This window comes from Lathamus discolor, chromosome 19 (genome assembly GCF_037157495.1).
Source record: "Lathamus discolor isolate bLatDis1 chromosome 19, bLatDis1.hap1, whole genome shotgun sequence".
NCBI lineage: Eukaryota > Metazoa > Chordata > Aves > Psittaciformes > Psittacidae > Lathamus > Lathamus discolor.
In genome coordinates this window covers 802521-826378 of record NC_088902.1, presented here as the reverse complement: position 1 = coordinate 826378, position 23858 = coordinate 802521, and the positions used below count along the sequence as shown (strand labels likewise).

Here is a 23858-nt window from a genome sequence, read left to right as displayed (position 1 = left end):
CCTGTCGTTTCTGTAGCTCTCCCCCCCATTCTCCCTCCTCGGTTCTGCTGACTGTGGCAGTTTTGCACGCACAGCCCCACTTCCACCCCTTGATTTGCCTCCTCCATGTGTTGGAGGACCCCGGTGCCCTGCGATGCTGCTCTCCTCGGGGTGCCAGCCAGCGCTGCTGCTCTGCCTCCCAGCCACCGCGGCTCGGGAGGGAGGGAGTCGAAAGGCTCGGTTTTGGCACCCCACGTTCTGAACGTTTTAGTCTGGTGGCTTCTCCTGAAATGCTGGAGACAAAAATACATTTCCTGTTTAGACAGAGAGAGAAGATAAGCCCCAAAGTGCAGCCGCCTGCTCTGGCTGCCTCCAGTATAAACACCCTGCGCAGCCGGGCGCTGCTTTTGTTTCTTCTAGTGGCTTTTTCTCTTTCAAGGTGCATTAGGCACAAGTTATACAAAGCCCATCTTTTGGGCGCACGGCACGAGAAGTCTGGAGCTGTTGGCTTGTCAAGAAAGAGCCTTCTGAAAGCCCCAAGTATCCGGCATGGATTTGTTCTTGGGGCAACAGCGCTAAGCATCACTAAAGTACCTTTCTGCTTTGCATTTCTCTGGGCTTTCCCACCTTGCTATGGGAGTGCTGTGTAAACAGTGACTCCGAACCTCCCTGGGTGGGGTGCCGGCCACGGCTTTACTTTCTCTGCTTACAGAGACTGGAAGGGCTGTGTTGTGACTCAGCAGCCGAGTTCAGGACTCGAGGTTTCTGTCGTCAGGCACAAAATGGGCTTCAAGCCACCTTTGGCCAGTCTGGGGCTGTTGTGGCTGCCAGAGTAAATCAGAGCACGCAGGAAATCCCCCTGGGCAGCAAGTTCAGGATCTTCAGAGGAGATGAGCGTTGTGCATTCTCTTAGCAGGAGCGGCTGAGCTGTCACCGCGCACCCCGCGCCCAGGGTAGAGATGGTCTCTTGCTCTCTGGCTCCTTGTTCTATTCGCCACGTGTCCTGATGCCAACCCCCTGTCAATACTTTAGCCCATCCCATGAGCTCCTCTTGGCTGGGTACATGAGATCTAGATAAGACAAGGGCAAATCTATCCTCTGATCTAATCGGGCACGAGCAGCTGAGATGGCAGTTGACTCTGTTTCTCTCTTTCGATAAGTTAATCTGGTTAGATAGATACCCACGGCGGCTCAACAACAGCAACGTGCTCCGGCGTCCCTGGCTGGTCGGTGGATGAGTTACAGGAGCACACAGGAAGGCTCAGGAAAGGCCTTGTCTTTTGCTCTTGCTCAGTTGGGGAGCTGTCACTGGTCGGTGTGAGGGGTGTAAAGGTGTGGAAGGGCAGAGGACCCGAGCAGGGCGGAGCGGAGGTTCTGGGTGAGATGAAGAGCGAGGAGCTGGGGCTGTGTTCCCTGCAGCGAGAGCCCCCCACTGCTTGCTTTCCATGCAGGGACAGAGTGCCTGGGATTTGAAGATATTATTGCACTAAAGACTCATTGCACCAACTGAAGCCTTTATCAACAAGTTGCCAAGGGCTTGGCAGAGTGCAAATATTGGTATCACAGCTTTAGGAAAGGGAAAAATTGAGTATTAAAATATATACTCAAATAATGGAATATTTGAGTAGCACCTAACTTTTCTAGTGATCTTTTTATAGGGGAGACCTTAGAGCAGCTCCAGTGCCTGAAGGGGCTGCAGGAAACCTGGAGAGGGGCTTGGGACAAGGGCCTGTAGGGACAGGCCAAGGGGAATGGCTTGAACCTGCCCGAGGGGAGACTGAGATGAGCTCTTAGGCAGAAGCTCTTCCCTGTGAGGGTGCTGAGGCGCTGGCACAGGGTGCCCAGAGAAGCTGTGGCTGCCCCATCCCTGGCAGTGCTCAAGGCCAGGTTGGACACAGGGGCTTGGAGCAAGCTGCTCCAGTGGAAGGTTGGAGCTGGATGAGCTCTAAGGTCCCATCCAAAACCATTCCACGATTTTCGGAGCTCTGGCCTATTGCAGCACCATGTGTTCAGTGAGAGGAGCGGAGCCTCCTCTTAGTGATGCTCCAGGAGCACCCATCACCACAGCCTGCAATTGCTGGTTTAAAACTGGCTGCTTGTGCCTGCAGCAAGAGCGCCCGGTGAGTCAGAGCCGGGAATAGAGGATAGGAAACTCCAGTTCATGCTGCTGGTCTAACCACAGCGCTGGGGAATGCACCTACCGAGAGTCAAGGCACTAATAATGGGTGTTTAATCACTTGTGAGCTTCCCTGACCCGAAAACAGGGGCACTTCTCCTGCCCCAAATTTGGACTCTGGCACTTGCCCGGTCCTGGCCCCGCTCTTCAGTGTCTGTTGCCACATTTGCTCTGGGCTTTGTTTCATCTTTCAGCGAGTTCATGGCTGCCTCTGCAGTGCCAAAACCAGCGTTTATGAGTATTCTTTTTCCAGGAAACAGCGGTGTCATTTCTGCTTGTCAGGGAGCGAGTTCCCGTCACTCCAAGTGAGAACACATGCAGGTGCTCCTCTGCTCTTCCTATGCAGGGTGAGTCCTTCCAGCAAACCTTGGGAGGGAACAGCTGCCTCACAGTGAAAACAAGACTTATCCTGCCGATCCCAGCTGGACCGCCACATGGAGATGGGATTTTTGACCTTGAGAGGTACAAAGCGGCTCAAAGGAGGGACCCAGTGAGGATGGAAAGGAATGAGGGCTTTAGGATGCTGCTGCAGCTATGGGAGGGCTGGGTGAGTATGTTGCAAAACATAGGGCTAAATCATTCAATGGTCTCAAGTAGTGTGAGTGTCTGATGAGTGATCAGCTGAGGGACCTGCCCAAGCTTCGCTGCAGAGCAGCTGCTTTTGTCAGCCACAGTCTTGTCCCATTCCTCCTCTCTGCTCACGCACAAAACCAGCTCCTTGTTGATGCAGATGTTTAAGGAAAGCTGCTCTTCCTCGGGGCTCTCATCTCGAGGGCTGTGGATGAATGGGAGCATTCACTTCTCCTGCAGTCACGACTGTGGACAAGTCTGGTACCGGGCTGGAGCTGGCTCTATGAGCACACGCACTGCGTCTCTCACACGCACACGTGCGACTTCATCTCCCAGGAAGGATGTCCAGGGGCAGGTCACAAGCTTCCCAGAGCTCGGCAGCCCGTTTGCATACAACGGGCAATTACCAGTAATTAACGCATTAGCCAAACCCAAAGAGAGCACGAAAAGGACTCGTCCTTGCGGGTGCTCCTGCAGCGGAACGGAGGGAGCACGGGCAGGCAAAGGCTGCGTTAAGAGCCCGTTATTTGCGCTGAGGGGATGGTACCGGCGGGGCGCGGGGTGCCCCCAGCTCCAGCCCCTCTCTCGGGGGGGGGGGGCAGAGGGGCTGCCCGCTGCGGGGGGGGGGGCGGCAGGGCCAGCGCATGCTCCCTGCCGGGCCCGAACCTGCCCTTTTAACCGGCGGCGGAGGCGCGGGCGCCGGGAGAGCCCCGGGGGCGGCGGAGGGAGCCCGGGCGGGGATGCGGCTGCCGAGGGGCGCTCAGCGCAGCGCTTGCACTTGCAGCCGGGGAGAGAGCGCGGCTCGGCCGGGGCCGGGCGGCTGCAGCGCCCGCCGTGCGCCCGCTGATGCTCCTGCGGAGCCGCCGCGCCCCGGGACGCACCCGCAGGTAGCGCTGCGGCCCCCCCGGCCTCCCCAGCCCGTGCTACCGCGCGGTGGATGCGGCGGGAGGGCTTCCCCTGCTTCTCGTTGTTGTTACAGGCGGGGCTGCTGTGACCAAGCTCGGTTTGACGACCGCGGACCAGGAGCAGGGCTCGGGCAGCGCGATGTGAGCGCGGACTCGCGGGGACAGGTCAGTGAATCCGCGCGGGTGAAGGAAGCCGGTGCTTGGCACCGGGAAGTTTTCACTGCACCTAGCTGTGGGCTCCGCTTAGGTTTGCCCCCGGGTTAATGCGTCTCTCCCCTTCGGCTGCAGGAGGAGGCTGTGGTCTTAAAAGTGGTACCTGAGTGTTATAATGTGGATGTTCCGTAGGTTACTGACTGTGTCATCACTGGAGACTGTGGTGGGCAAACGCCTCAGTTGTTTATGACAGGCATAAACTGGAAGGTTAATTTGTCATCCCCCGGATGACGGCTTTAGGAGGCAGAGAAAAGCGCTGGAATAAACGAATACTGGTGATGGCCGGGCTTGGCAAGACGCTCGATTTTCATGCTGGTGTTTTAAAGGAAGCTAAAAGTTGGAAGGGAAACGTATCAGGAACAGTTTTCCCGGTCCTGGTCTTGATCTGTCAGGCTCATGAGCAGCACAGAGCAAGTGGCCAGGCTCAAGCCATGTCCCCTCCTAGCACTGGTCTGGTTCTGGATGCGAGTTCAAGAGCACAGCGTCTGCACATGTAACATGAAAGTAACTGGAAATGTGTAGAAACAGAGCATGAGGGAGGACTTCGAAAGCACCCAGATGACCTGGGCTTGGAGTCACGCAGCCACTCCTGAGAAGCATGCACCAGCCTTTAAACACTTCCTATTATTCACCCCACCAGCAGTTTTCTTTCCCTTTTTAATGTGTGATGCTACCTGGGCTTTCTTCCCTCATCCGTATCTACTACCACCCTTCCACTCAGTGGGGAGTGGTGGTGGAGCCAGGAATTGCCAGCCCCGTGCTGGGATTCCTGGCAGTGCCTTAAACTCTGGAACTTATTCCTCCAAAACCCCGTGGAAGCTGGTGGCTGTGGGATTTGAAGAGGCTGAGAAATCGGATATGGGTAACTAGAAACTCCAGAGTTAATAGCCAAGTAAACGAGAGCTTTACAAGGGATGTAAATCCCTGTATTTCAGGGCCATAAGCCAATGAACTTGGGGTTCAGTAGGAAATTTAGGTGGATTTTAGGTGGAATGTAGGTGGATTTTTCCTGTGCTGTCTGCTGGTGGGTGTCTGCCCCTCCAGCTTCTTGCACGTGCAGCCTGTGCAGCGTCCTCTGTGAGTGTCTTGTCCTCTTGAAGAGGTTCCAATTGAAGCACCCGAACCTCAGGGTGTTTCCCAACATTGAGCTGCTGTCAGAAGGCCCAAGCCACGTGGCTTTGGGTGGAAGCTGCCTGGAGGTAACAGTAACGTTATCTGTGAGCATCTTGCAGGCTCCAAGATGATCATCACTAATATAGTAGATAGCAGAGTGTCCTCGGGACAGACTCCACAGGCAGCATCTTTGTGAAGTCAGCTTTTTAATGCTACATCCATAGCGCGAGATGCTGAAATCGCTGGGCTGGTCTGAAAAGCATCAAATCCATTGCGTGATGAAGTGACAGGGCAAAAACTGCAACCTCTAACCAAGGTTTATACCACTTGTGTCACAGTGGGATTGCAGAGCTTTCAGGTGAGCTGTAAGCAGTGTTGGTAACCTCTGTGTTTATCCTTCACCTTTCACTATGCTGGAGCCCTTTATCCAAGGGGTGTCTTGTTTTGGCAGTTGACTGGGGTTTTCTTCAATGTGATTGTTGTTATGGCCTTATCTTGGCTAAGGCAACATCAAGGGAAAACACTTGACCCATGGGGTGAAAGTTGTGGAGTTTGTGATGGATTCAAGGCTATAAGAGAGCAGAAGCAAAGGGTGGCAGAGAGCACTGCAGGTAATGGTGGGGGGACCAGGTAACAGTGGCTGTGGAGCCTTGTACCTCAACAGAAGTAGGCAGTAGAGGGTACACAGAGGGACATGCAGAAACCAAAGAGCCTTGAGCACTGCCAGGGATGGGGCAGCCACAGCTTCTCTGGGCGCCCTGTGCCAGTGCCTCACAGGGAAGAGCTTCTGCCTCATCTCCAACCTGAACTTCCCTGTTTTAGTTTGAACCCATGAGAAGCTTGTGAGCTGCCGTCAACTGTTTTCAATGTTGACTTGGTTTCTGAGTGCTTCATATCAGGCATCACATCCCCATGTGAAAGCAGAGCCCCAGGGCTCAGTGAAGGCAGGAACAGAGCTGCTCATGGAGGGATCCTTGCTCCTACAGAGTAGGGGTAAATGTTAAAGCAGCCTCTGCAAGGCAGTCAAGCCATGTATGTGCTCCCAGGCTGCCTGTAAGCGTGGAGCTGCCAACATGAAGGCAATCTTGCACTCAGCACAAACCAAAGGCTAGGGAGAGAGCACAGCACAGGGTTAGCTTTGCATTTCTGTGTCCTGGTGCTTGTATTGTATCCGAGACTGGCAGAATCCGTGCATCCCTCGAAACCTGGTCCCTTTCTTGTGCTGCTGTAGGAACCTGTGATCTTGTATGGCAGAGCTGTAGAAGGTGCTGATGTGGCCACCAACTCTGCTCTTGGGTTGCTTGTTCAGAAAACAGCCCAGTGGAGCCACACAGTCACCATTTCATTCTGATGCTGTGTACACACGCTGTTCCTTGGAGGTCCTCAAACTGGGGCCCTTCCTCCTTGTTTTCATACCCTAAAATGTCAGTTCCTCTTGCAGTTCCCAAATATTAGTTTAAGGTTTGGCCAGCCTGCAGAAGAGGAGAAACAGAGCCCCGGGAATATTGTCTGGCAAAATAAGAACTGGGATGGAGGAACGAGGCCCCAATGGCTTCTTTGTCTCAGTGCCGGAGGGTGGCTGGAACACACACAGCAACAAGCAGGTGCTTGATTTGGGGCTCTCAGTTGCTTTTCTTTTACTGTACGTGCTGCTAGTCCAGATCTGGAGGACCTGGCCCTGTCTTACAGCCAGGGAAGCCTTGTTTGAGTAACACGACCTCACAGATGAAGTCTCCTAGGTGCCAGGTTGGGAATACTCAGAAGGTGCAAGGATGGCCCCTGGCAAAATAAGGAGGCTTGTTTGACAAAAAGACCCTTAACCACTGATGGGCACTGCCTGGGGATGTGAGGGCTGGGGTTCTTCAGTCAAGGGAGCAGGGATTTCCCCACCCTTATGCTGTTGGAAGCCGGAGTTCTCTGGGGTGGTTTGTCTCCAGGAGCTGGGACTTCAGGAAAAAGGCAAATAGAATGAGTGCAGTGAGTGAAATCCGTGCGAGCTGTCAGCACTCACAAGATGTTAATGTTCTTGCAGAGCAGGCTAGAGCCAGCTCCAGGAATTGTGTGTACATAGTTGTGGATAACATCTAAATCTTGCTTCAGATTTATGGCTTAGGGCTTCCCGTGAAATGGTGCATGCACTGAAATCTGTGGATCAGGCTTTCTGTACCGAACATGAGGAGCAATTCCTGCTGGGATCTGACCTGCAAAGATCAGCCCCCACATCTAACACGACTCTGCCATCTCCCCCCAGTTGCCTGCTTCTGGAAGCAATGGAGCAGAACTGGTTCTTTGGTTAGCTTTGCGGGGGTGTAAGTGTGCTCATTCTGTTCTCTGACCTCTCTGCAGAGACCAAAAGCCTTTACCTTACTCTGGAACCTGCACAGGAGCTCTCTCCTGGTACTTTTGTGCCTATTCCATCAGCCGTGCTCTGTCTGGGAGTGATGAGCAGCATCTGCTGCTGATCCAGGATGTTCTGCTGCTCCCAGGGCTTGTAGTGCCGCTTCTGTTGGGATCTGCTCTTTGGAGGCAGGGTACCCAAAGCATTTTGGTGCTCTACAAGCCCTGAGCTGCCTCTGTTGGTGCTGAGCATCCTCTGTGAGTGCTGTGGCTATCACTGTGTTACCATGGGCTGGCTTCTGGAAAACATTCCCATTGCTTATTGCTGTGCAAAGAGAATGGAGGATTGTTCTGCTCACAGAGGGAGCTTCCTCCTAGGTCTGTAGTGAGAGGCAGCTCCTAAATACAAAGAGACGGAGCACAAAGGAGCGAGGAGATGCCAGTGGCTTCAGTCCGTGTACCAGGTACCGCTGGTGGTGTGACAGGGGAGGGCTTTGTGCGGGCACTGTTGCTGTTGGACTCCAGAGGTGGATTTGGGAATGGTTCTGACAAACGGCTCCTGTGTGCGCGGGGCCATGGGAGCAGCTGGAGCAGCGCTACAACAAAAGGCTGCTGTGCTACAGCCAAGGCTGACGGAGCAGTGAATGGGCCTGGAGGGGTGGCAGGTCCAGGAGAGGGGCTGGATGCAGTCTGGAGGGGGGTCTGACCGTGCGAAGTGTGGAATTACATAGGGAAGAGCTGGAGGGGGGGGGAAGGACGGACGGACACTTCTGAGCTATCAAATCTCTTAGCCCGTGGATATTGTTTCAGGGCGAGTTCTTGCAACCTCAGTGCTGCAGATCCATCCCTCCAGACTGGGCAAAGCACTGGAGATGGGCTGTTGGGAGCAGGCCCCAGCAGCCGGGGGGAGGATGATCCAGCAGGGCCTCTTTCATCTTGGATCTCTGGGAGCACAGCCTGCAGTTGCGCTGCCTCCCTCCATCACTGCCTGTGGCCAGCGCTGATAGCAGTGCCTGAGCCCTTTGGGCACGGGCAGGGAGTGCTGCTGTGACTGGGGCTGAGGCACAGCCAGAATGGCCCAGCACCGTGCTGGGGATGAGCCCTTCCCCAGCTCTGACTGGGCAGAGCCAGCGCTGTGCCTGCCCGAGGTGCCCTGGCTGCTTGCCCAAGGCAGCCTGGAGCATGTTGTGGATATAGCCAAGGTCTTTCTGCTTCATTTGGAGCTCACTGAACTTTACTCCTGTAAATAGAGGCAAGAGAGAGCCCAGTGTGGAGGGAAATCCTGCCTCTGCTCCGGGTCTGGAATGCACAAGCTGCCATTTACCCGCTGCTCTTCCAGCAGAGGTTTTCAGCGAGCGGTCTTTGAACTTGAACCCCATGCTTAGGTACTGAAAAGCTCACGATTTAGGACAGATCCTTTCCAGGTTCAAACCAGAAGTTAGGCTCCTGTTGCTAAGGAGGGACAGTGGCTGCATCCCCCTCCTGGGGAAAGGGCAGCTTTGAGCCGTGGCTGTTGAACAGTGGCACTCTCCCCCCGAGATGCTGGGTGCTGCTGTGGGGTTTGAGTGGCTGCAGCTTAATGTAAAGTCCTGGCGTGTTCAGGGCCTGTAACACGTGAAGCTGGTAGAATGGGGAGAGGAAAAGGCTCCAAGTTTCCCATAAAGGCCTTCCAGTGAAACTTATCTGTTTGAAACACTAAAATCTGATTGCTCCTTATCTTTGCAATAACCCAGACAAGGTCGGGCAGAAGGGAAATCGTAGAATCTCCTGTTTTCAGAGCCAGCCTCGTGACTGGTCTGGCATGATAAGGAGAAGACTCTGCGAGCTCCAGCAGCGATCTGGGGCCCATCATGAGCACATGGAAGTCACTTGCTGCAGGCAGGAGTCGGAGCTTGTGCAGGTTTTGCTACCGTGGGCACATAAAGCTGTTGTCGTGACGAGTTCTCTGGACTCTGATACGTGGTCTTTGACCTCAAAGCACCCGGAGGAACCCTGCTATGCCAATGCACACATGCTCCTCACCCGTCGCTTGGCAGAAGGGGCTGCTGTGACGGCAGATGCCTCGCTGGCAGTCTCTCGCATTGGCACAGAGCCCCGTGCTGGCTGCGGGAGGTGGAGCAGGAGTCCAAAGCACTGCGAGTTTTGCTTTATTCCCTTCCCCTCTGAACACTTCCACCGCGGCTGGGGCCTGTCCCACATCCATCCCTGCTCTGACGGCAGCAGTCGCAGGATCTCTTCCTAGAGCATCCCAGCCATGGCCAGGAGGGCTGCGGGCTCCTGCCCTCGGGCTCTGCTGAGTGGTGGGGCTCTGTCCTCACGCCCGTCTTGGGGCTGGTCCTCACGCTCCAAAGGCTCTTTGTTTGCCTCTGTCAAAGCCGTGACCTCATTTGGGAGACAGAAAACAGAGCGGGAGAAACCCCCAACCTGCCCCTGGAGGTCAGAGGCCTCGCTCAGAGATGTCAGCATCAGAGCGCGCCGGCAGGGACACAAATAACTGGGCTTGCAGACCAGAAAATGGCCATGAAGAAGTGGCCTAACTACCATGTGATTACAAAAGAGCTCATTACCCCTGTGTGTGTCCAGCACCCAAAGCACAGCCTTTGGGGAAGAGCACGAGGTCACGCTCCTAAAACTTGAAGCCAAAGGGACTGAATCTGTGCCCGTTGCTGTCTGGGAAAGGGCTTTTCTAACCTGGTTCCATGACTGCCATGGGTGGGGTTTTGGCTTCTCCCTCTTTCCTCTGCAGAGACCTTGGCGAACGCGACTGCTGCCAAAGGCAGAGGTGAGGTTTAGTGTTAGGAGGCAGCAGCTCCGGCTGTGCTGTGTCAGAGCCCTTGCTCCCACTTTGTAACCATCCGAACTGATGCTGATCCGGAGACTCAGCTGGCCCCATGACTGCCGCAGCTCCCCAAATAAACCAGGAATGAGGAAGCTCCATCGTGGGGTAGAAGTCCTAGAGCTGCCTTGGAGCTGCAGTGTGCTGGAGGAGGAGAAGCCCAAGTATGGCCTCAGCTTGCCGAGGAGTCAGATGTGCCGTTACACAGCGGTTGTGTGTGGGGAACAAGAAGGTCCGGTTTCACTTCCCATTTTCCCAGTCCTGTGGACAGTGAAGCAGCTCCCATCTCTTCTACCGAATGGGGGAATCATTCTCCTTCTACTCAGCTCTAGGGATTTAACAGCGCCTGTGTCGCTGTTGTGAGTGCTCAGCTCTTCCCTGTGAGGGTGCTGAGGCGCTGGCACAGGGTGCCCAGAGAAGCTGTGGCTGCCCCATCCCTGGCAGTGCTCAAGGCCAGGTTGGACACAGGGGCTTGGAGCAAGCTGCTCCAGTGGAAGGGGTCCCTGCCCGTGGCAGGGGTTGGAGCTGGAGGAGCTTTAAAGCCCATTCAACCCAACCCATTCCATGAGTCTATGAAACACATCCCAGGGCCTGGCTCTGCGGGGAACACGCATGGATGGATGTAATGGGGGGGTCTGAGCCACCTCTCGGTGTTTCAGCCGTGGGGAGGCCGCTGCCCTTTTTAGCAGCATCCAGCTCTTTTTCCTCTCCTCCCGGTATTCCCTTTACAAGCAGCCCATTGTTGGGGGCTGCCGCAGCTGGGTGGAGTGTTTCAGGCTCAAGTGTAATTTCAGCGCCTTTAAAAGCCTTTGGAGGACTCTTTCCCCCCCTCGCCAAGAGGACAGCAGCGCCAGCGAGGGCTAATGGGATGGATTACTCTGCGGGCTCTCCCTAATCCCCTTTGTGGGCCCGGTAGAGTGGACGCAGTGCGGGAGCCCCCAGGCTCGGGCAGAGAAAAGGCAGCTCAGCGGGGGGGGGGGGGGTTACACACTGCCACATAAATACAGACCCTGGCCATGGGGATGGAATCTGTGCCCATGAGCACGCTGCAGAGGGGGGCACCTGCGGGGGGGGGGTAGGGGTAGGGGCTTCCCCCCTTTCCAGGTCAATTTACATTCGTATTCTTCGGCTAAAACTGATAACAAGAGGAGGTGGGGGGAGAGGGTGGCTCAGCCCAAGCGCCGGGGTGGTGGGCTCAGGGCTTGAACCAGCCCAGACGCCACGGTGATGGGCTCAAGCCCACATGAGCTCAAGCGAAAAGCAGGACCAGATCGTGTCCCACCTCCCCTCCTGCTCCGAAGCAGGGGCTCCTCTCATGAATGAAAGCAAAAGCCTGGGGTGTGCAGGAGCCAAACAGAGCTCTGCTGGAGAGGCAGCCAAGCCTGTCTGGAGCTGTTTGTAGCAGACCTGAGGCTGGCACGGGAGAGGGTGACCAGAAGTGAGGCCTTTGAGAGCAGAAGCTGCAGGTGCTGCTGCCTTGGTTGCATTGTGTGCGTTTGGGAGTGCGTGAGGCTTCCGTTTGCTTTGGGGTTTTGTGCCAGTCCTGAGGAGGTGAAACACTGCGAGCCTGTCCCACTGCCGGGCAGGCACGAGCAGCCCCGTTCAGAGACTCATGGAATGGGTTGGGTTGAAGGGACCTCAAAGCTCCTCCAGGTCCAACCCCTGCCACGGGCAGGGACCCCTTCCACTGGAGCAGCTTGCTCCAAGCCCCTGTGTCCAACCTGGCCTTGAGCACTGCCAGGGATGGGGCAGCCACAGCTTCTCTGGGCACCCTGTGCCAGCGCCTCAGCACCCTCACAGGGAAGAGCTTCTGCCTCAGAGCTCATCTCAGCCTCCCCTCGGGCAAGTTAATGCCATTCCCCGTGTCAGCACAGACAGACAGAGACAGATTCGTGTTTGTGAGGAGCAGGAGGCTAGAACTGACCCCTCTTTGCTGCTGGTCGATCAGGCTGACACCAGAGCTAAGGCAGCCAAAAACCACTGAACAGCCTCTTGCCCTCACAGCTACACCTTTACCTGAAGGAACCTGGAGCTAACACTTCCCGAAGCTTCTGCAGATGGAAACCAGCTCCCTTGGGCTTGGAACCAGCCCTGCTCGTGGTGAGGACTGATCAGCCTCCAAGGCTGAGGCAGCAGGATGGTGGCATCGAAGGTGCTGCAGTGAAACACTGCAGCGTGGCAGGAAAGAACCCACCCCTGGTCCTGCCAAAGTCAACTGCATCCCTTTGAACCAAACTGGGTCTTCCTTGTTCCCATCAGGGCATTTCCACCCGCTGCTGCTCTTCCCCTAAGCCCAGCTGATAGAATGGAGCTCAAAGGAAGTGCGGGGTTAATTCAGAGGGACTCAATCGCCCTTCTCCCATCCCTGCTTAATGAGCACTCCCCTCTCCCCACACGGGGAATGGGGTCAAGGAGATTTGGGAAGGGAGGGGGAAGGGGAGAGGGTCAGGAGAGGTCAGGTGAGGGTTCCATTTCATCCCGCCGGGCCTGCCAGAGCTATTCTCCATGGTGTATTTCCCATTCAGCTGCAGTGAATGGACACTGATAGCTGTGAAAGGATCTGGCACTGGATGAACAGCCCTTCCCTAAGCACTTGCTCTTGTGCTCTCTCCCACCCTTTCTTCCAAAGGGCTTCCAGGGAGCAGGGAATTAATAACACTCAGAAAGAGCCCCTTGGAAGGTTGGAAACGGACCGTTGTGGTTATGAATGGAAAGCCAAAGGCTGGCAATGCCCTTGGCCCTCCCTTCCCTCTGCTGCCCGAGGGGGAATAGGCTTCTGCACCCAGCCTGTGGTGATGTGGGTCTGTATCACCTGGGAAGTGCTGGGCTGGAGCCCTCCACATCCCCACCATGTCCTGCACTGGCCAGGACCAGCCTCCCCGAAAAGCCAAGGCTTTTCCTGTTCCTTGGCTAAGGGAAAGCCTTCTGTGGGGTCATTTTTATCTCATGTAAGACAGTGCCTAGGTTATTGCAGAGCCCTGACAGGTCGCAAATAGCTGATGAATCCAGTTCTCTGCTGTGTGAGCATTACTGTGGCTGTTTGAACCATGGGGTAGGTGCACAACTGTCATAAATCAGAGGGGCTGCTACCATGTTTAATAACACCTCTTGTCCCTTCTGCAGCCACATGAGAGACTGGGAGGATTATGGAGTATTGGGATATGGATTCCTCTGAGGAATAAATGAGGTTTTCTCTGCCATGTCCCTCAATCTTCATTCTATCTAAGCACCGACTGGAGGTGGTTACTTGTAAGATCCTACATTGGAGAGCTGGGGAGGAGGGGAGACCGCTTCCAGCCATGCTTGTGCATGTCCGTCAGTGCACATCGTCCCCTTTCTGCAGGGATTTGGGGTTCGTTTCTTCTAGAAGTGAAAGGTGAGCCCCAGCGTCTGCTCATGGGGGGGCTCGGAGCCACGTCTGCACCGACGGAAGGGAAATGGGAGGTGAGCTTGTGCTGGTGCTGCTGTGTGTGAGCGGGTCCGTCCCGCTGACACCTCCAGGATGCCCCGTGCTGGCTCCAGTGCGTGTTTGTGCACTCGCTGCTGCTCCTGTGCACGTCCTGGGGTTCCTCATGCGGGGCCCGGCTGCGCCTCGGCACTGCAGGGAGATGTTCGTCAGAGCTGCCTCTGGAGCAAGTGAGCAGGGGAAATGCGTGACTCCAGCCTGGTGCTGCTCCGCCTTCAGGGGAACCGGCCCCGGGACGCGCCTTTCCCTCGTTTCACCCCTTCTTGCTCCCTGTCAGCGCTGCCGGGCGAGCTGCGCTCGGCCGGGGCACGCTGCCTGCTTCCTCCGGGGGGCTGCAGTGGGCGAGAGCAGAGGAGCAGGACGCGCCGGGGCTGCAGGAGCTGCGGTGCTTTCTGCTTTGGCTGCCCTTGCTGGAGGGGCTCCTGTGTGCAGGTGGGGAGCGGAGCCCCCTCCTCTGCTCTCCTCACTCTGCCTTTGTCCGCATCCTGCTGCTTTGCTCCTGCCCCAGGACCCGCCTCCTACCTGCTGCCAGCTGAAGCAGCCTCTCGGCGTTGATCTGCTGTTTCTCTGCGGAGGAAGGACAGGAAAAGGTTGGTTTTCACGTTTCAGACCGCGGTGTTTAAAGATGCTTTACCTTTCCTCGGGGACGGAGAGAGGAAGAGCAGAGGAAGGCGACATCAGCTCCGCAGCAGATGATGTCCCCATGGCACGACAGCTCGGGGAGCAGCTGTGAAGGAGCCCCTCATGTGGCTCCCTTCTGCTCTGTGTGCAGGAGCCCTTCACAGGAGGGCTCTGGTGTCCCTTTTGGGGAGGATCTGTGGCAAGGGCCTTGGCACTGTGCTCTGTGTTGTCCCTGTTGGAGAAGCCGGGGGAAACTGAAGCTGGAGGAAGAAGTTCTTGTCCCGCAGCTTTTGGACCTGTCTGAAAGGGCCTCCCCATCACAAGATGCCAAATCCCACCGGGCTGGGCAGGCTGTTGGCAGCTCCCTCGTGTGTGAGGTGTAAATGCTGCTGTTAGACCAGGACCCCCCGAGGACGCGGTGACTCCTTCCACATCCAGACAAAGCTCCAGAACCAAACCAGCCCAGCGCCTGCCAGAGGAAGTGTCTTGGAAGAGAGGGGGGGTTTAAACGAAGTCCTTGGGCTTGCTGCTGGGGCCCTTAGAGGCAAAGCAGCAGGGAACGTCCCCCCTTCAACCAGCAAACACCGGTCCGTGCCCTAACCCGGCCTATGCAGCGCTCTGGCACGGCGGCATCGCCGCGCTGGTGCCTGTGTTTGCCCGGGGCAGGCGTGGCCGCGGTGCTGATCACACCCCACCAGGGAGGGCCCTGAAACCAAACCCGTGTGTACCCGCCGCGGGTGCCACCTCTGCGCCCGACCGCTTGAGGAGCCTCTGCCGAGGGCTGCGGGGCCCCGGGGAGCAGCTCCAGGAGCCAGGGATCGCCTCTGACCGCGCTGCCTGCAGGAGGTGAGTGCTGGCTCCTGCCTTCTCTCCGCAGTGCCTCCCAAAGCTTCCTCTCCCATCCCTCTGCCCGTCCTCCCCGGCCTGCCCTGCAGTTTCTGTGCGCTGCATCTCCCCGTGTGCTGTGAGCAAAGCGAAAACCAAAGCCTTGATGGGGATTGGCACCAAATGCAGTTTAAACAGGGAAGGACTCACCTGGAGCTGCAGTTTGGTTGCTGGTGGCAGCTTCTCACCTCCGACTGGGCATGAGTATTGCTTCTGGGTACATAGGGATTGCTTTGGTCCTTAAAGCCCTGTGAGGGTGTGGAGGGGGAAGAGACAGGTCTTGTCTTCCCTACTGGTAAGAGATCCTCTGTGTGTGTGTAAGACATCTCCTATTGAATGTTTGGTGTTTACCTTGGGATAAGGAGGGATAAGCCCCCTCCTTAAGCCCTCCAAGAGCCTGGACTACAGCGGTCAGTGGACATGACACCTCCCTCCCAGGTCTTAGAGCGATGGTGGCTCGGTTCATTCTGGCTTGGGAGTCTGCTCCCTTTATCCGACAGCACCAAGGGTCGAGCTGCTGGAGCTTGGATTCCCATCCCAGGGCTGACAGCCAGCTGGGGACCCATCATCCGTGAGCAGGGCTGAGCACCCTGCGTGTGGCCCACATCTGAGGACGGTGGCTGCTGCCCCCAGCCCTTGCAGATAGAGTGCATCTGAAGTGAGGCTGAGCATGTCTGGGGCCTCCGAACGCGCCTTTGAAGCCACGTCTGGTGATGAAAGGAAAACTGTTGCTGTTCCCACCTGCCTCCCCTTGCTGTTTGACCTTGGGCAAGTCATTTGAATGTTCACACTTGTTAAAAGGAGGTATCTTGTGCCAGTTGGGGTCTAAGCTGTTGGGAGGGGGGCACCTGAGAGATAGGAAGGAAAATAATCCATCCTTTTTGCGTGTCATTGGCAGCCCATCAGCTCCTGAGCTCAGGGGGTGCCTCCCCCTGCAGCAGCAAGAGGCAGGGAGTGATGCTTGCACCTCATCACCACGCATCCTCACCCACTCATCTCCGTGGGGCTTATTTGAAGAGGGGAAGGAAAAGTGAGACTGCAGAAGCTGTCCCAGCTGTACCTGTCTGCTCACTTGTGCATCAAAAGCACCTGTGAGGTTAGGGAACACACACTGGCACCGTGTTTGGTGTTCACACAGGGTTTTCTCTCTGCCCAGTAGCTGTGGCATGGCTGTGGTCCAGCACCACTGGTTCAGCCGCTGCTGAGGAGGAAGGGGCATGTTGGGGATGTTCCCTGTTCCCATTCCTCTCCCCTGTAATGAAGGCAAAGGAGTTGGAGCAGCACGAGGCTGCACAAGTGGATTCTCACCTGTTTTTCACCTGCGTTCAGCCTCCTCCATCCACGGGACCCAAAGCGCCGTGGAGGCACAGGAGGCTGGAGCTTCTGTGCAAAGTGGGAACATGAATCCTGAGGCAGCAATTTGGTTTACTCTTGAACCAGTGGCCGCGAAGGAGCTTCATGTCTTGCTAACCCACCCTCCCTTCCCTAGCATCACCGCGGACCAGTAGGTGCTTTTGGCAAGACAGCAGTTGGGTGGACTAGATGCTGGGGACTGACATCACGGCAGGGTCCTAACAGGTTACAAAGGGGCATCTGCTTACTCTTGCCTTAGCTGCTTCGCCCCTGTCCTGCTCTGGTGGCCTCTCCCCTCTGCAGAAGGCTGGAAAGAGGGAGCATGTTACAGGGCAAGTAAATGACTCAGCCTAATGAGTAAGGTAATTGCTGTTCACTGTTAGATGAGGCTAAAGTGGGTCAGGTTTGTTTGTGAAACTCCATGGAGGCACCATCTGTTCCCTGCGCCCTGTCTTGGGCTGGAGATGGGGTTTGGGTGAAACTGCTCCCCTGGGAGCCCGCGGAGCAGGGCCGGTGATGCCCCGTCATTAGGCAGTGCGGTGGGCCTCTGGGGATGGCCCTGTGCGACTGCAGCCCCGAGCCTTGAAGGGGCTTCTAATTGATTTCACTGGGAGAGGGGACCCTAAGTCCTTTGTTTGTCTGCTACAACTGCCCCTCTCTGAGACGAGGCTGGACATCAGCCCTCCCTTGGCCCAAAGGCAGAGTTGCGCCTCCCCAAAGCATGACTGACACTTGTCACAAGCCCTTGGAGAGGGACCCGGCTCCGCTGTGGTTGTGTCTCTTAATCCTGCTGCTCTCACAGATGTCCTCTCATCACCCTCCTGTGCGGCTGTCCCTCAGCGATGACGTGTCTGTGTGCTGCTTGCTTTTAGCCCTTTCGCCTGCCCTGGACCCCGCTGTGTCTAACAAGCTCTCTCTCCTTACAGACCACAGCATGTGAGCAGAAGGGGAAGCCTGGAGTGGGATCCGTGCCTGCCCACGCCCGGACTCAGCATCGCCGGGGCCACATCTCGCACAAAGAGGAAGAGGAAAAGACTCTTCATTCCCCCTTGCTAAAGATGGGAGGCAGCATCTGTGCAGCGGAGCAGGCAGGGAAGCTCCAGACCTGGCCCGTGGGGCATCCCTGGCTGTGCCGCAGCCGGAGCACAGCAGCTCGCTGGCACTAGGGCTGTGGCCAGCTCGGGGCAGGCAGCCGGGGCCATCATGGTCTTCCACAGCAGCAAGACCCAGCTTCTGCTGGTCAACTCCCTGACGTTCGGCCTGGAGGTCTGCCTGGCTGCAGGGATAACCTACGTGCCTCCGCTGCTGCTGGAAGTGGGAGTGGAGGAGAAGTTCATGACCATGGTTTTGGGTAGGCAGCTTTTCTAGCACCTTGGAAGTGCTTGTTTTCCTTTGGAGGGCAAATCAAGGCATGGGGGCTTGTCTCTGAGGGGTGTCTGCTGGCCCATCAAGGGCAGCCTGTTTCTGGAGGAGGGGGCTGTGTCCCAGTGAAGCGTGCTGAGTTCCTGAAACGCCCCGGGCTGTTTCTTTGCGGTGCACACAGAGCAGTGTGCTCCAGACGTTAACAGCACCTCTTTCTCTTTTCCAGGGATAGGACCTGTCCTTGGCTTGGTTTTTGTCCCACTGATAGGATCCGCCAGCGACCACTGGCACAGCAGCTATGGCCGGAGGAGACCTTTCATCTGGATGCTTTGCCTGGGGGTCCTGCTCAGCCTCTTCGTTATCCCACACGCCAGCAGCCTGGCCAGCCTGTTTGCCCTCAACCCTCGTCCTCTGGAGATTGCCTTCCTCATCCTGGGCATCGGCTTACTGGACTTCTGTGGCCAGGTCTGCTTCACCCCACTGGAGGCTCTGCTCTCAGACCTCTTCCAGGAGCCAGACAGCTGCCGCCAGGCCTTCTCCATGTACGCCTTCATGATCAGCCTGGGGGGCTGCATTGGCTACCTGCTTCCAGCCATAGACTGGGGTGGCAGCTTTCTGGCCCCGTACCTGGGAGGGCAGGAGACCTGTCTCTTCAGCCTCCTTGCCATCATCTTCCTCGGCTGTGTGCTGGCCACGCTCTTTGTGACAGAGGAGGCAGCCACGCAGGCAGATGCTCTGGATGGCCCGGCACTGAAGGATGCTCCCCCTAAACCCTCACCCCCTGCCTGCTGCTCTTGCCACCTCTCCAGGAGCTCGTGTCTCCTGCAGGCCAGGCACACGGTGCAGGCACTGAGGAACCTCTGCGCGCTGGTGCCGCGGCTTCACAGCCTCTACTGCCGCATCCCCAAGGTCATCCGGCGCCTGTTCGTGGCCGAGCTCTGCAGCTGGATGGCACTCATGACTTTCATGCTGTTCTACACAGACTTCGTTGGGGAAGGGCTGTACCACGGTGTCCCCAGGGCCAAGCCAGGCACGGATGCCAGACGCCACTACGATGAAGGTGAGAAGCGAAGCAGCTGCTCTGAGGCTTCAGCATCTGTTCCCTGGGACAGGAGCAGTCAGCGGGAGCTGGAATGGGCTCAGCTCTGCTGGTAACGCACAACAACCTTGCAGTTGTTCTGCTGTGCGATTCCCATCTCACGTCTCTATCTGGGGAGCCCTCGGGCAGCTTCCCCAGTTCTCAGCCCTTTCTCCAGTGCTTTCTGATCGTGCTCACCACTGGAGCCTGCAGCTGCCACATCCACATCACGGGATGCTCTCACTGCAGCACGTTACCTGCTTGCTCCTGTTGCCTGCTGTCCCATGCTGGCTGCTGTGTGCCGCCAGAGCCTTCTCCTCTCCCGGATCTAAGTCTTTTATTCTTGGAGGCACCTTCCCGGCCCTCCTCCTGCTCCAGCTGTACATCTTGCCCTCTGAGTTTTCCACTCGCTGCCTCTGTGAGCTCCGCAGTACACTGCCTCTTTGTGCTGAGTGTCTGTTTAACTTAGAGGGAGCTTAATTATTATTTAACACTTGCACTGTATAGCTCCCAGCAGGTCAGGGCTCCATTGTGCTGGCTGTCACAGAAACATATGTTGAGTAATGATCCTTGCTCCAAAGAGTTAATGGTTTTAATTCCCTGAAATCTGATAGAGCTTTGCAAAGGGTAAGGTCCGGATTGCTACCGGATACTGCAGTCATTCAGTGCGTGTTGTACGCTTTACCTTGGCTTAAGCACAATTCCTTGTTCCTTTCATTCTGTTGCTGGTTTTGGCATCAGATAACAACAGATCCTGGTTCAGGAGCAGGTGACAGATGCTGGCTTAAGCGTAGGAAGGTTCAAACAGCTTCCAAAGACAAGGATGCCGTTTGGATTCCTGTCTCCCGCTGCCCCTCTGGTTCGACTGGGGTGCCCAGGAGCATGTGTGGCAAATGCTGCTGGCGGCGGGTGGGAGCTGCAGCGTGGCTGCTGCAAGCCTGGGGTGCGCTGGGGCAAGCCTGGGTGCAGTCTCACCGCCTCTGCTTCCCTGCAGGGGTCCGCATGGGCAGTCTGGGCCTCTTCCTGCAGTGCATCACGTCCATCTTCTTCTCGACAATCATGGACCGGATGGTGACGCGCTTCGGGGCGCGCGCGGTGTACCTGAGCAGCGTGGTGTTCTTCCCCGGCGCTGCCGTCGTCATGTGCCTCTCCCACAGCATCACCGTCGTCACCGTCTCGGCTGCTCTGACGGGCTTCACCTTCTCTGCACTCCAGATCCTGCCCTACACACTGGCATCGCTGTACCACCATGAGAAACAGGTAGGGATCAGCTCCAGAGGCCAGGGTGCTGTGAGGACAGCCTGGCCAGCCTCTTGTAGCCACTCCAGTCGGTTCAGCACACGGGAGAGAAACACATGCCAGTGTGCAAAGGTTTTCCACATGGGCCTCTTGTCTCCAGGCCGTGTCTTCTCTGGAGATTCATCTGGAATGGAGTTGGTAAGAGAGTTTGGCCTCTCCTTCCTTAGGCATCCCCTGCTCACGACAGGCATTACGCAGGTTTAAAAAGCGGGCAGTGGGCAAGATGGAAGAAACGAGGTGGGGTTGGTGTATCAAAAGGGATGTCTTGTGCTCCTCTGTGTCCCGCATATTGCTAGGGAAAGTGGTGCAGGTTAGTTCCAGCCGTGTGCATTCCGCAGCCAAGTCACATCTGCAGCTCCGAGATGTGCTAAAATCCTCATTTTCCTCCCTTCGAGGTCCTGCTTTGCGGTTGTTGTCCCTAGCATGAAGACCAGCACCGTTCCCATTCCCCTCGCTGCAAGAGAAGCGAAGGGTGTGAAACTCTGGACACCGAGTGCAGAGGCGCGGGGTACAGCTGGGTTTGGTTTCTTTTGCCCTGCCTTGGAAGTTCCTCCTTCCTTCACCGAGCGCTTTGCCGCAGGCTGCAGGGACACCCCAAAGGGGTAGATCCCAAAGTGCCTTTGGATTCCCCATCCGCCCCATTTATGTCCTCTTTTCCTGTTGAAACCCCTCCTCCCTGCTGTTGGCCTCCCCTCGTTCCCTCACCGCTTCCTCTCTTCCCTCCCCTTTCTTTCTTTTCGCCCCTGTCTTTAACCACTGCTCCTGAAGTGGAGCAGCAGAGGGGGGCACCCACAGCGCCTGCTGCTGCCCCCCCGTGCGGGACCGCTGGCGGCAGCCTCAGGGCCACCTCCGCTGGAGCTCCCTGCTCTGCACAGCCTGTGTAAGCCACCCTCTCATCCTGCATGGCCTCTCCCTAGCGTGGCCACGGAACCTCGCCGAGGGCAGGACAGCACCGCGTGTGCTGACGCAGCAGAAAGCTTGCTGGAGGTGCGCGGTGGTGATCCCCCCGTGGGCAGGAGGCTGGGGACTGCTGGGCTCCTCGTTCCTACCCCTGCCCAGCAGCTCCAGAGGAGACTCTTGGGGGCCCCCGCTTGCAGCACTGGGTGCAGTTCTGGGGTCCCCCATGTAACAAGGACACGGAGCTGTTGGAGCAAGGCCAGAGGAGGCCACAAGGATGCTCAGGGGCTGGAGCAGCTCCCATATGGAGCCAGGCTGAGAACATTAGGGCTGTTCAGCCTGGAGAAGAGAAGCTGCGTGGAGACCTCAGAGCAGCTTCCAGGGTCTGAAGGGGGCTACAAGGATGCTGCATCAGGGACTGTAGGGATAGGACAAGGGGTGATGGGTGCAGACTGAAATGGGGGAAGTTCAGGTTGGAGATAAAGAAGCTCTTCCCTGTGAGGGTGCTGAGGCACTGGAATGGGTCCCCCAGAGACATGGTAAATGCTCCATCCCTGGCTGTTCTCAAGGCCAGGTTGGACATGGTCTAATGTGAGGTGTCCCTGCCCATGGCAGGGGGCTGGAACTGCATGATCTTCAGGTCCTTTCCAACCCAAACTGTTCCATGAGATGAAGCTGTTGGTTGAGGCTCCTATGCCTCCTGTGGTTCTATCCTGTTGCAAGGGGTGATTTTAAAGCAGAAGTTCTCACTAAGCTCATTCCTGCGAGTGTGGATTTAAGTCACTTGCTCTGGATTTAGATTAATTCTCCACACTGGGTATTCACCCCCCTGCCAGAACATGAGTCTCTGAAGTGCCAGCCGGGATCATTATAGAAACCAAGAAAACATGGCCTGAGCCTTGAGGGCAGCTGAGCAGGCTCTTGAGAACACCAGTGCCGAATAGGAAGGGCTGGAGCTGCGGGGGACATCCTCCTTTGGCTCACACAATGCCCTTTCTGTGCTGGGTTTGGAGCTGCTTTGACGTCTGATGGCAATAGCAGGCATGCGGGAGGGTTTTCCAGCCCCACAGAAGATAAGCGCCGGTCCTGGATGGATGCATTGGAGCGTAAAGTCATGAATTAGAGAGCTGAAGGGTACAGTGAGCAGCCGAGCAGAGCCCAGGTAAAGCCTGGGGAGGGTGAGTGCCCTTTAGTGAGGTTCTTTTCATCTGGTTTCTGTTCTGTGATTGAATCTGAGCTGTTTGTGCCCCGGATCCGCAGCCGTGGCCTGGGGCAGCATCACCAGAGGCTGACACACAGGGGCAGGGCTGGGTGCAGCGGGTTCCCTGGCCACACGTGAGTGCCCCTTGGTTGTTGGCGTGAGGGTCTGAACACTCCTGTTTGCTCCGGAGCGGCCTCTCCGCCTTTGGGATGCATCCAGGGTGGGCGCTGGCCCTTCGCAGCTCTCCTGCAGGATGATGGTTCCGGATGGGGTGAGCTGTGCTGGGTGCCGGGTCCCTTGGCACCCATGGAGGTGACAAGAGGAAGGTGACCTGAGGAAGCTTAGTGCAGTGTCCCCAGGCAGAACCTGGGCTGGCTTTGGGCTCCAGCACAACCAAGGCACCCCTTGGCCACGTGCCCTGGTGAGTCAGGGCTGCTTTGTACCCTGGGGCAGGCAGGAGGGGCTGGGCTGGCTCCTGGGGACCATCAGGATGGCTCCCGGAGCCCATCTCACTTGGAGACCCCATCTCAGACTTGCTGCGGGCTCTCCGCGCCTCTGATGGCCCGACCCAGCACACGCAAAGCACGGCGTGGCTCTGTCTTGTGCGGGTCCCACCTCGCTTGCTGGGCTCAGCACCACCCGCCCGCTCCTCCTCACGTGCCTCTTTTCCTATAGGTGTTCTTGCAGAAATACAAGAGCAAAGAGGAGGAAGCTGCAGCTCGCTTGGACAAGAAATCCTTCTCCAAAGGCCTGCTGCCCAGCCAGAAGCTGCCTTACCAGAACGGACACGCTGGGAGCCTCTTCTCCTCCTCCTCCTCCTCTTCTTCCTCCCCGGCCCCGGCTGCCAGCTCGGCTCTGTGCGTCAGCTCCTCCTGCGACGTCTCGCTCAGGATGGTGGTGGGGGAACCGGACTCGGTGGCTCCCAGCCGAGGGATCTGCCTGGACCTGGCTATTTTGGACAGTGCCTTCCTCCTCTCTCAGGTTGTCCCCTCCCTCTTCATGGGCTCCATCGTCCAGTTTACGCAGTCAGTGACTGCCTACATGGTGTCAGCTGCTGCTTTCGGCCTCGTAGCCATTTACTTTGCAACCAAAGTTGTCTTTGATAAGAGTGACATGGGCAAGTACGCGGTGTGATGTGAAGGCACGTGGCCGGATGAGTCCTCTCTGTGTGTGTGTGTGTCCACGTGGCCAACGGTGCAAAGCCTCGCGTGGTTCCTGCTCTCCCCGCGCTGCTGCTGTAGCCCCAGGGGTAGTTCTGGGGCTGAGGGCAGGAGAGATGCAGCAGCGCTAATCTCAGGTGTAAATAGGAGGCACTGGGGCATTGCGCTTTGGGCCATCAGTGCTCTCCAAAGGTGCCTTTCTCAAAAGACAGCACTGCACAGCCAGCACCAAAGGGGTTATCCGGCGGGGAGAAGGGAAATGGATTTTTCCTTTAATAACGGGTCATTTTCTAAGCGGGAGAGGCAATGGAGAGGGGAGGGAAGGAATCATTTGCTTTCCTATTCTCCAGTTAGAGCTGTACCCTCTTCCCCAGCTTCTTGCAGTTCTACTCAACCTCTTGAGCAAT

General features: G+C 56.8%; 1 protein-coding gene across 11 annotated transcripts; it reads left to right on the top strand.

The window, feature by feature from the left end:
- Window positions 1–2426: 2426 nt before the first annotated feature.
- Window positions 2427–23430, top strand: SLC45A3 (solute carrier family 45 member 3). Of its 11 annotated transcripts, XR_010616667.1 has the most exons (8): window positions 3393–3612; window positions 3705–3795; window positions 17381–17805; window positions 18043–18876; window positions 19889–20154; window positions 20294–20331; window positions 20589–22252; window positions 22351–22701. XR_010616667.1 is itself a non-coding variant. In XM_065698384.1 (7 exons), the coding sequence occupies exons 3-7, from the start codon at window positions 17658–17660 to the stop codon at window positions 20797–20799; spliced, it is 1497 nt and encodes a 498-aa protein (XP_065554456.1). In that variant the 5' UTR covers window positions 3393–3612; window positions 3705–3795; window positions 17381–17657; the 3' UTR covers window positions 20800–22701. The 11 variants fall into 11 exon arrangements, 10 of the variants coding, with proteins under 10 accessions (XP_065554451.1, XP_065554450.1, XP_065554453.1 ...); XM_065698384.1 differs by having other exon boundaries at window positions 20589–22701; XM_065698387.1 differs by lacking the exons at window positions 20294–20331; window positions 22351–22701 and adding an exon at window positions 20361–20503 and having other exon boundaries at window positions 3394–3612; window positions 20589–20643.
- Window positions 23431–23858: the final 428 nt, after the last annotated feature.